The 12,409-nt window shown below is 43.0% G+C and overlaps 1 protein-coding gene across 1 annotated transcript in view; it reads right to left on the reverse strand.

The window, feature by feature from the left end:
• Nucleotides 1-12,409, reverse strand: part of CWF19L2 (CWF19 like cell cycle control factor 2) — a 125,723-nt gene that overhangs the window by 14,410 nt on the left and 98,904 nt on the right. The window contains exons 14-16 of the mRNA XM_077298403.1: nt 7,350-7,466; nt 6,955-7,110; nt 3,593-3,673 (exon numbers count right to left, since the gene is read on the reverse strand). Coding sequence (XP_077154518.1) covers nt 3,593-3,673; nt 6,955-7,110; nt 7,350-7,466 — 354 coding nt within the window. The remainder of the gene's footprint in view (nt 1-3,592; nt 3,674-6,954; nt 7,111-7,349; nt 7,467-12,409) is intronic.

Here is a 12,409-nt window from a genome sequence, read left to right on the forward strand (position 1 = left end):
TAACTGCAGAGTCCAGAAATCCTCTGGTATTAACATGAGCACAAAGTTTGCGCCCAAGCTGGGAGCTTCATGCAGCTTTACATCACCAAGCACAATGCCGAGTGCTGGATGGAGTGGTGTAAAGCCGCCACAACTGGACTCTGGAGCAGTGGGAACAAGTTCCATGCAGTGACGGATCACAATTTTCTATCTGGCGTCGGATGGACGAGTCTGGTGAAAGCCAGGAGAACATTACCTGCCTGACTGCATTGTACCCACTGAACAGTTTGGTGGAGGAGGGGTCTTTTTTGCGGAGCGGCCATTAAGTTACAAAGCAGGGAAATCTTCATACTTCAGGATAACCAGATATTTTTGACAATTGTAGCTTCCAACCTTGTGGAAACAGTTTTGGGAAGGTCCTTTTCTGCTCCCCGTGACTGAGCCCAATGCACAAGCCAAGGTCCATAAAGCCATTGTTGGGGGGAGACTGGTGTAGAAGAACATGACCTCAACCCCATCCTATACTTTTAGGATGCTTTGGAAAAGAGATTGTGAGCGCGATTGCTCCTCCAGCATCAATGTCTGACCTCACTGATGCTCTTCTGAATATAGGGGCAACATTTCCCACAGACACCTCCAAAATCTTGTATAGAAGAATGGAAGCTGATCTAGCTGTAAAGTGGGGACCCCCTCCGTATGGCTCCTGGAGGTGAATGTGGAGGGGGCACATACTTTAGTCGAGACAGTGTAGATAGACAGACGGAATATATATTGTCCCCATGTACAGAACCTATAGGATAGAAGACACACAGATATGACAGAATATTCGGAGCTCACACACTTGGAGACATCTCGTCAACGTTCGAGAAGTTTTTCATTCACTCTTGGGATGGAAGAAAATTCACTGTAATGATTTTCGCTCCCGGCATAATTAATGTGATAAAAATGAGAGCGTACTGTGAATATTTATTAACGCTGCGCATAAATTACAGAGCGAGGCGCACAAGTAGATGTCGCCCATCTATTCCCCGAACTGATGGTATTCAAATCATGAAATACCAGAGAAACAAGGAGATGTCGTCTCCCGGGACGTCACACGGAAAGGTCACTTTATACAGTCATCCACCGTGACGTGTGAGCTCCTCCGCCCTGACAGAGGACCCCGGACAATGTTCCTGCTCAGACTCCGTGGTTAGAGAGCAACCTGGGCCACGGGACCTCGCAGAACAGCGCGGAATAGATGTGAGCGCCCTATTATCTGTACGCCGGGCCACGCACAAACCGGGCACATTTAATGGCAGCACTTGGGTTAAGTGCAATGAAGGAATTCACGTCATCATCTCTGATTTTCTAGCTCAGGTTAATGTCAGTATCCTCAGTGCACTAAGGTACCCAAAAGGTCAATTTTGGGATCCCTCGTGGAAAGGGTTAAAGCTACAGATCTGGACTTGTTCTGGCTGTAACAGGAGACAAAGCGGCAATATTTCAGCTTTGCGCTTCTCTCTCAGAAGGTGGAATAGAAAGGAACATGCCGCCATCGCTGTACGGCTGCAGAGGTCTCGATGATCGGGCAGAGCGATTCAGGATCTGACCATTCCAACGAGAGCCCAGGGAGTCCGCACAGCCGTAACGGCGCTCAGCTTAGAACAGAGGTCTTAGAGACATCGAATTGTGAGGTCGGTGACGCCACGGTTCCAGATATTGTGTGCCACTGAGAGGCATCACGCACCTATCCTATGTATTCTGCTTATGTCGACATAGGAGGTGCACAGTGCCGTGACGCGCGCTCTGCCGGTAATGCACACAAGAGGCGGGTATCACCCCCACATGACATGTCACTATGCAAAGATACCTGCACACGTTCAGTCACCAGACTCGTGCACCTCTAATGTGTAAGAGTCTAAGCAAGGTTATCCTCATACAGTGAAGGAAATAAGTATTTGATCCCTTGCTAATTTTGTAAGTTTGCCCACTGACAAAAACATGAACAGTCTATAATTTTCAGGGTAGGTTAATTTTAACATTTTGAGATAGAATATCAAAAATAAAATCCAGAAAATCACATTGTATAAATTATATAAATTTACATTTTGCAGTGAGAAATAAGAATTTGATCCCCTACCAACCATTAAGAGTTCTGGCTCGTACAGACCAGTTAGACGCTCCTAATCAACTCGTTACCTGCATTAGACAGCTGTCTTACATAGTCACCTTTATGAAAGACTCCTGTCCACAGACTGAATTAATCAATCAGTCAGACTCTAACCTCTACAACATGGGCAAGACCAAAGAACTTTATAAGGAGGATGTCAGGGACAAGATCATACCGCATCAATGGGAGAATGGATGGAGTCACATACCGTAAAATCCTGAGTGACAACCTCCTTCCATCCGCCAGGAAATTAAAAAAGGGTCATGGCTGGGTTTTCCAGCAAGACAATAACCCAAAACATACAGTCAAGGCAGTAAAGGAGTGGCTCAAAAAGCAGCACATTAAGGTCATGGAGTGGCCTAGCCAGTCTCCAGACCTTAATCCCATAGAAAACTTATGGAGAGAGTTGAAGCTACGAATTGCCAAGCGACAGCCTCAAAATATTAATGATTTAGAGATGATCTGCAAAGAAGAGTGGACCAAAATTCCTCCTGACGTGCGCAAACCTCATCATCAACTACAAAGAACGTCTGACTGATGTGCTTGCCAACAAGGGTTTTGCCACCAAGTATTAATTCTTGTTTGCCAGAGGGATCAAATACTTATTTCTCACTGCAAAATGTAAATTTATATAATTTGTACAATGCGATTTTCTGGATTTTATTTTTGAGATTCTATCTCTCAATGTTAAAATTAACTGACCCTTAAAATTATAGACTGTTCATGTCTTTGTCAGTGAGCAAACTTACAAAATCAGCAAGGGATCAAATACTTATTTCCTTCACTGTAAGTGCAGTACATCATAACCTTAGACAATTCAACGATGGAGCAGAGCAATTTTTCTCAAACAGAGGAACAGGGAACGTCTCTGATTTTCAAGATAAAGATGGGTAATGGCGATGAGGCAAGAGGTACCAGCTCACTTGTGCCAAAAATGGAAAGAGTCGCCTCTAGTAGCCTATTCCCTGCAGGTGGGAGCCAAGCTTAGGTCTAACTAATAGGGCATTTGGCCCAAAAGCTACTATGGCGTCCTGAAGGCCCAGCTCAACCCAGTACTGATATGTGCAGACATTAATTGGGATTGAAGGGAAGAGGGAGGTAGCAAAGAACTTAGTGGACGAACAAGGAAAGATTAGATGACTGGGGACCAGAATAATCATATACTGTTCATATATTATTGTTTCCTGGATGCGATTTTTGTAGAGTGCGGTCCAACACTTGATATGGGACCCCAAAGTTACCCATTATGCCCACTGCCTGGATCGTCCATGATATAGGCGTCCACTGTGCAAACCATAACTAGATGAATTCTGAACATTGTATCTTGGCGGTCCAGTGTAGCACCTGCACCCCCCATACATCCCCCACCTCAGACGATGATAGCGTGACCCCATGAACCCTGCACATTAGGGCCATAGCGGACATTGCCGAGGAGATTAATAAGACCAGCAGGCTACTTACAGATCGCCGAACATCCTTTGTAGACAGGTCTATTAGCTTCTTATTCATAGACCATTCCTCGTCAGATTCCAGAATTGCTTTCTGTGTCAAAAAAAGAAAATCGTGATTATTAAAGTGTAGAGTTAGAGAGGTATTCCCATCTCCAAGATCCTATCCCAATATGTAGAGTAGGTGTAATAATAATAATATTAGCAAATACCTCCAATTAGAAATTTAGAATAGTTCTTCTGATGTGCTGTGACTCTTTCCTCATGTGCAGGCATTGCAGGACCTTATGTATCCATGGTTACGACCACTGATATAGGGACAGTTAGCTAGTTGCTAGTGGTCGTAACCATGGATATATAAGGTCCTGCAATGCCTGCGAATGAGGAAAGACATAGCGAATCAGAAAAACTATACTACATTTCTAATTGGAGGTATTTGCTAATATTATTATTATTACACCTACTACATAGTGGGATAGGATATTGGAGATGGGAATACCCCTTTAAGAATAGATCGATAAAAAAATAAATAAAAGAGCACTAAAATAAAAAAATATTATTTAAAAACTGTGATATCGATGGCTTATCATTAGTATAGGCTAGCAATATCTGATTACTATGCGGCCGGCCCCTAGGACCGCTGCGGATAAGGTAAATGATAGGACAGGGCTGAGTGCCTTATATCGGACTGAGGTGGTGTCAGGAACACAGCTCATGGCACCCTGGTGTAATTTAATGCAGCCCCATTTATAAGGTTAGGACTATCATATGGATTCTCAAGGACAATGCCTGCCGCACACTACTCTAGACTGCAAGGCCTGAGCATACACATAGGGAAAATCCTGCAGAAATTCCACCGCAAATCTGACCAGGAATCTGAAGCGGAAAATAGCACAGATTTTACTGCAGTTTTTCCAATGACGATTTAAAGGAAAAAATAAAAATTAATAACTAAAACGATGAAAAGAAAAACGTAAATTCAATAGGAGGACAAACAGCACGCCGACCTACATCGGTTTCGCTTCGACAGAGGCTTTGTCAAGGATTCGTTTGGTCATTCCATTGATTTTCCACTGTTGTGCACCATAAATGAAATTAAAGAAGATTGATCGTCCGTGGGCGAGTGCCACGGACTCATTTCTAACCTAATTGTAGCTGGAGACCATTAACTAGAGACCGAATGGGGTTCGGGGGGGGGGAAACAATCGGCCAAGGGATGCAGACAATTGGTACGGGGACTATACAGGCTTTCTTTTCTCATTTTATACGCACTATAAGCAGAAAGGAACATGTGGCTGAGGTTTGATATGTTGTCACCCACGTGTCTGTTACTGTGGATTTTCCATGAACAAATCAGTGAGTAAAATCCAGAATCCTGCTGATTTCTTTGATCGGTAGGCTCAGAAGTCACATAAAATAAGCGCTACTCGTGCAGGTTTGAAAACGGCAGCTGGAAATGGGGCAACATGGGATATAACTTAACGCAAAAATATATCTTATTCAGACATTTTTACGCTTTTTATACCTTTTGTATTCCATCAGAGGACACATGGTACGGTACTTTAATGGTTAGTACTGCTCATGTCATGAACATCCGCCATCATCTCACCCGAAGTCTATAAAAAACGGTAACAAGCGAAGGTGGTAAAGGAGCGGGCACGAAGGCCAGCAAGTGTCAGGAGGAAATGTCATGTCGGCTGGTTTTTGCCTAATGAAATCTCCCCCGGGCTCGGTGTCACTTCAGTGGATGTGTTTCCGGACACGCGGTGACAATTGCGTCTTCCGAGTTCCATTTGCAATGTACTTCACCTCTGAACACATGGAGGTGTGATTTATGTCTGCAATAACCTCCAATAACTCGGGGATAATGAGTTTCTCCGGGGTTCGCAGGAAATCCCTCCATACGCGGAACCAGTCTCTGAATGAAAAGATGTGATCTTCACTCTGCTCGTTACAAGATTTCACATTACTTCAGGATTCCAGACGGGCAAGAGATGAACTTATTATGCTGGAGACTGGAAGATTATTCAGATATGGAACAGAAAAGTCTCAACTATTGTTTTCTTCTTTTTCATGTATCATTTCTATAAAGCTGTGGAAAACTAATGCAATAAATAGTGGATGGAATCTGGAAATTGAAGACTGCAAAAGGAGGCTTTGTTCACACAGGAATCATTGCTCCTGATTAGCAGAATAGAGCGTGTTTAACACAAAAAAAAAAAAAAAAAAAAAAGAGAGAACACCAGAAGCCTGATCAATTTATATCATGTCAGCGAGATCTGTGTAGGATAAGAATAGAAGCTATGACACAAGTGTATCTAATACATAATATATGGAGAAAGGAGGAATAAAAAAGGGGGCGAGGGAGGCGAAAAGGGGGCGAGGGAGGCGAAAAGGGGGCGAGGGAGGCGAAAAGGGGGCGAGGGAGGCGAAAAGGGGGCGAGGGAGGCGAAAAGGGGGCGAGGGAGGCGAAAAGGGGGCGAGGGAGGCGAAAAGGGGGCGAGGGAGGCGAAAAGGGGGCGAGGGAGGCGAAAAGGGGGCGAGGGAGGCGAAAAGGGGGCGAGGGACACGAAAAGGGGGCGAGGGACACGAAAAGGGGGCGAGGGACACGAAAAGGGGGCGAGGGAGACGAAAAGGGGGCGAGGGAGACGAAAAGGGGGCGAGTGACACAAAAATGGGGGAGACGAAAAGGGGGGAGGAGACAAAAAGAGGAAGGAGACAAAAGGGGGGGGAGGAGATGAAAAGGGGGGGGAGGAGATGAAAAGGGGGGGAGGAGATGAAAAGGGGGGGGAGGAGATGAAAAGGGGGGGAGGAGGAGATGAAAAGGGGGGGGAGGTGTGACAAAAAAGGGAAGAGAAATCAAACACAAAAGACGACGATAAGAGAAAGGGAAAAAAGAGAAAAAAGAAGAAAGAGAAAAGACCCAGCAGATGGAACAAGAAGGAGGAGGAAGAATGGAAGAAGAAGAAAGAAGTTAAAATAATTTTCAGACTTGTGATTTATTTTGGAATATTATTTTTACACTTCCCCATATATTCCAAGAGTCACAGACTAGAGAGGAGAGGAATATGCGAGAATGAAATGACAGCTATGCAGGACATGGGACACCTTGGCAGACAAATTACCTAGTATTTTATTAGAAGAAATAATAATGTGTGATAATATAGAAGTCATAGAACAAACTAGACAATCCATTCTTTCCCTGCTACATGTGGTCCTGAGTTCTAGCGTCTAGTTATACATTTTAATAAAGGTGGCGGTGATGTTGGGGAGGGGATTGGTTGGGTGGGACTGTACTGAAACAATACTAGCAGATTTTAGACATATTTGTAAGAGTAAATCCCTTTACTAATAAAATCTGTGAAGTTTACCCACCTTGAAATAAATGGGTGCCATATCTCCCACCTCCTTCGGCAGGGGAATACATTCATAGACCAGATGAAAGCGTTTTTTTAAGTTTATGTTTGTTTCCAGAAAGACGCAGTCCAGTCCTTTATCGGCAAACAGCCTGACCAATGTTTTACGGAACATCTAGAACGTGAAAGTCAAAAAACATTAATAGAGCCGTCTAGCAGGGAGCCAAAATAAAAAAAAAAAATGCAAGGGTTTAAAGAGCAGCATCGTGAGTTTTTCCCTTAACATTGGCCAATTGTCATCTGCCTCTCTGGGTTTTTTCTAGGAATATGCTACTATGCTGCTACTTTATAGACTTGTTTTATTTTTTTCAACCTTGTCAATTAAAATTATGAAAATCGAGACTGCATCATCACCTGAATTTCATTCCATATGTCTTCATCCAGAAGCGTCGCTGCAGTGTAGTGTTGTAAAGGAACGATCAGACAATGTCCTTCCGTGAGGGAAAGGTGGTTGGGAAGACACAAATATACCTAGAAGAAATAGTCATAACAAAAAAATAAGAAAGTTGAAGGCCTAATGGGTACAAATCCAGATGATGGGTCGTTTTTAGGTCCAAAATGTGCTGCGAGAGGCATAAAACTTTCACAGTAGACCTTTATGGGGCCTTAAAGAATCTACTGGTTGTTGCTTAATAGGAGTCAAAACAAACTACTACATCACTGGCCCATCCAAGAAAGCGTTGACTAGTCCTGCCCAAAGTCATGATGTCCCATAACAATCAACACCGTCATCCAGCCGAATGATTAAGACGATGTTCAGAGAGTGACTTCACTTTCCAAGACCAATATGCCAGGATTTGGTTAAGTCCCAACTGTGGTGAGTTTGCAGCCCAAGTTCCTGTTGTCTTTTTTTGGTTATTTACTGTTTGACTTCGCGAGCTCGGACAAGCAGAAATCTGAGCTTTCCATGTTCCGAGATCTAACCAACCTCCTAATCTACGACCTGCAGACTCGTATCGGTTCAGACTTCTGTCTGGCCCACTATTGGTTTTGGGACCAACTGTTGGAGACTATCTGAAGACCCAAGTAGAGTGGGGGCATTTCAATGTTTAATCTACTTCTGATTCATTGGCCAATTAGAAGCCACTGAATTAATATACTGTATACTCTTTATAAACTAAGCTATAATTTATATATGGTATCATCTAAGGCTAAAATGTACCCAACCGAAAAAAAAAAAAAATACTACACAACATGAAAGGATCACCTCGGAATTAAAAAGAAATAACGGAAGCACAATCTAGTTCTTATATTTGTAGGTTATTTCTTGCAAGGATAGCCTGATACGTACCTATATCTAGATCCAATTTATGCATAAACTCACTCAGAAATTATTCATTCATTACCTATACATACTAATTATGGAGTGAAGCACTAGTCTAATTATTTTGCATTGCTACCTTAAGAATGAATCCAATATGACAATCCGTATACACAAATTTAATTGATGCATAAGGCTTATGTAGTTAAAACATCACTCAACATGTTTCGCCACATTGAGAGGCTTCCTCAGGGGAACATTTTTTATTTTATTTTCAGAGGTACAATAAAAGTTAGAAAAAAAACCTGTGGCGCTCTGTGTACCTTAGAACAGTCCATTTGACCCATTGAGCACCAATTGATAGCCACAATATAACTGGCTTGAAAGCCAAATAGTTCAAGTAATACCTACATTAACCGCCTATACTTGTACATTTAGTAGTGCCGGTCCATTATTTTCTGTGTAATAAAAATTTAGTTTTTGCTTCAGATATCACATGTATATAAGTAAATGGATCTAACAAAGGGTATTTATTAGTTCAGTGACCCCTTACTAAAAGATTGGTGGGTGAGCTAGTCAGAAAAGTAACCATAAGATGACTTCACATATCTGTTAGCTAGTCCATTACTGCATGTATGCATAGTACTAAATCACCTTCCAATATGCAAAATAAATAGTAATGACTAATAAAAAGTAGTAATTACAGATAGGGGATTATACAGAGTATACAAAGAGAGATCAGTAATCCATAAATACGATCAGCTCACTCACCCAGAGACTCCACACGTTTCACCACTGCTTCATCAGTGGTGAAACGCGCGTCGGGTCTCTTGGTGGGTGAGCTGATAGTATTTATGCACATATGTACTTGTGAAAGTTTGACAGACTTTTCTGACTACCTCAGCCACCAATCTTGTAGTTGCCTGTGTCTGTTTTTCAGGTGTTTGCTAAAAATTGTACTGTTTATATTTTTTTTTTATTCATTTATTCAAAATCTATTTTTTTATCAACATATTGATGTGTTTTGTTCCCGGCACACATTTTTCTTTTTTTGTTACGTGCGATGAAATAGAAAAAAAACTTTCCTGGGTAACTGACGTGAATTCTTAAAGCGAACCTGTCAGCAGGATTTTGCTAAGTAAACTGACACTGTCAGGTTGGCAGTGTTAAACTGATTAAAATGATACATGGGGAGAAGAAATCTGTCTTGTGGTTCTTGTGTAATCAGTGAGTTGTTCAGTTAATGAGATGCCCATGCACAGGGGCGGGACTGTAGGCAGAGTCTTATCTTCCTGCTCTAAGCCAGAGAAACAAAGGAAAGACCTGTCCACAGGTCTGCCCGCCTACAAGACTGATTTCTTCACCCCAGGTATCATTTTAATCATTATAGCAGCGGCAACATGACAATGCCTGTAGTTTACTCAGCAAAACCCTGCTGATAGGTTCTTTTTAAGGGCAAAGAATGACTCTGCATCCCAGGTTAGGCCTTGACAAAACACAATAAGGCCATGTGCACACGTTCAGTATTTTTCGCGTTTTTTCGCTATAAAAACGCGAAAAAAACGCTTACATATGCCTCCCATTATTTTAAGTGTATTCCGCATTTCTTGTGCAAATGTTGCATTTTTTTCCGCGAAAAAAATCACATCGCAGAAAAAAAAGCAACATGTTCATTAAATTTGCGGAATTGCGGGGATTCCGCACACCTGGGAATGCACTGACCTGCTTACTTCCCGCACGGGGCTATGCCCACCATGCGGGAAGTAAGCGGATCATGTACGGTTGGTACCCAGGGTGGAGGAGAGGAGACTCTCCTCCACGGACTGGGCACCGTATAATTGGTAAAAAAAAAAAAAAAGAATTAAAATAAAAAATAGTGATATACTCACCTTCGATGGCCCCCGGAGTATTCCCGCCTCTCATCGGTGCATGCTGCCGCTTCCGTTCCTATAGATGGTGCGTGTGAAGGACCTGCGATGACGTCGCAGTCACATGACCGTGATGACGTCGCGGTTACAAGACCGCGACATCATGGAAGGTCCTGCACACACCATCTATAGGAACGGACACCGCTGAGGAGATCGGCTGTCTGCAGAGGGTGAGTATAACCATTTTTTAATTTTTTTATTATTTTTAACATATCTTTTTACTATTGATGCTGTATAAGCTGCATCTATAGTAAAAAGTTGGTCACACTTGTCAAACAATGTCAGTTTTCCATGCGATGCTACAGATCGCTTGGAAAACTTTAGCATTCTGCAAGCTAATTTCGCTTGCAAAATGCTAAAAAAAAAAAAAAACGCAAAAAAAGGGAAAAAAAAACACAAAAAAAAAATGCGGATTTCTTGCAGAAAATTTCCGGTTTTCTTCAGGAAATTTCTGCAAGAAATCCTGACGTGTGCACATGGCCTAATGGTCTTCAAGGCTAGAAAACCTGTCATTCCTGCTACCAACTGGCCGAGGTCTTTGCCTAAATTTCATAAAGAGCGTAACGGAATGGAAATCTCTGATTGAACTCCATTGAAAACTTGTCTTATAATAAGTCTATGGCTATATGAAGGGAAATGAGAGATCTGGATCCTTGAGCTTTGAAAACTGAGCTCTGCTATCAAATTTGGACCAAACTCAACTTTTAAAGAAAAATTCAACAACCGGTTTACTTGATTGTTTAAGGATTTCCTATTTAATTCGGACGTGTTAGTATATTTTTAGCACAAAGATTTGTTTGATTCGTTTCACCAAAGTGTTTAACATCACAGATAACCAACTGTGACGGATCGTACAGAGGAAGGGGTGTGTCGACTTTACCCACCTCTGGGGAGGGGAGAGAAGAACCCAGCAGGGATCAGCTCTATAGCGCCACCACTTGCCCCAGGTCAGTCAGGGAACTGCATCGAGGGCAAATAGTGCAGATATACAGGTATAAAGTCAGGAGTGTAGTGCATGGGTAGGTTACAGATAGATTGCAATTACCGGGTTATGTAGCATGTGACCACAGGGAGGCGCTGATGGATCACAGGTTCAAATCTTTGTTATATGATTCTCTGACCACATCAGCTAATGGGCCACTTGCCAGAAAAAGACTGAGTCCAAAATGAGGAGCTGCCTATTTTCCCCTAGGCTGCCTCCTCCCACACGTTGCGCCCACCCGTGGGCTTGTGCAGAGTATCTCCTCCCAAATCTGAGAGTATGGTTTTCTGTCCAGAACCGTGGATGCTCATAACTTTCCGCCCGAGGGTCTACCTAAGACAGCGGTGCCACTGGGTTCTGCTGGATTTTATCTGTGCAGCGAGACCAAATATGCCTACCGTATGTTATTCCTGGTAGCTATGCTTTATAACTCAATAACGCAGAGTTCTACAGGTTGCTGCAGGATACGAGCCTGTGGGGGAAGGAATGCAGATTCCGATTATGTGCTTGGCTAGGCTCAGAGATATTGTATTCTGTTATTATCGGTCATTTTCCAGATTCAATACCTCAGAGCCCTGCGTTGGTCTGGGATCTGTGGTGCACAGTCTGCTTGAGTCAAACAAGGACTCCAGTTGGCTGGTGCTGCACAAGAATTCACACCTCTGTGATAATTGTGGAACTTGGTGCTGGGAGACACAGGGTCTATGGTCTTTCGCCCTCCCTGGAGAGAGCTTAAAAAGCCTATTTGCTTGGGCTAAAGAAAAACATTGGTCTGCTCTGTCCAAGGAAGTGCCTTCGCTGGATAACGAGATCCCGTTGTATTTGACTTGCTTTTTGGCCGTAGGGAATGCCAAAGGTGGAGGCTGAGTTTGGAGCGAGCATCTTTGGGCCACTGCATCTGACAGGGCATTCCATCAGATATCAAAATGATATCAATTAGATATCATTTTCCCATATCTCACACCTACAAGTAAACTAGACGGGTCATGACAATACAGTATACGGTTGTTAACTCCACTCTATAAGGGGACTATTTCCAGGCCGGTGAGTCTATCTATCGATGTGCCGCCACCGCTGCAGACCGTCAATAATGTACAAGGTCATTGGACATGGTGTCAGTTTTCATCTTCCAGACGCCATAGCCCGTGTACCTGATGCGGCATCCTGGTTGTATTGCTAGAGCTGAATTTCATTGTGCAGCAATTTGACGCTAACAGGATTCACTCCTTGGCTCGGAGCTACG

Source organism: Ranitomeya variabilis, chromosome 3 (genome assembly GCF_051348905.1).
Source record: "Ranitomeya variabilis isolate aRanVar5 chromosome 3, aRanVar5.hap1, whole genome shotgun sequence".
Taxonomy (NCBI): Eukaryota; Metazoa; Chordata; class Amphibia; order Anura; family Dendrobatidae; genus Ranitomeya; species Ranitomeya variabilis.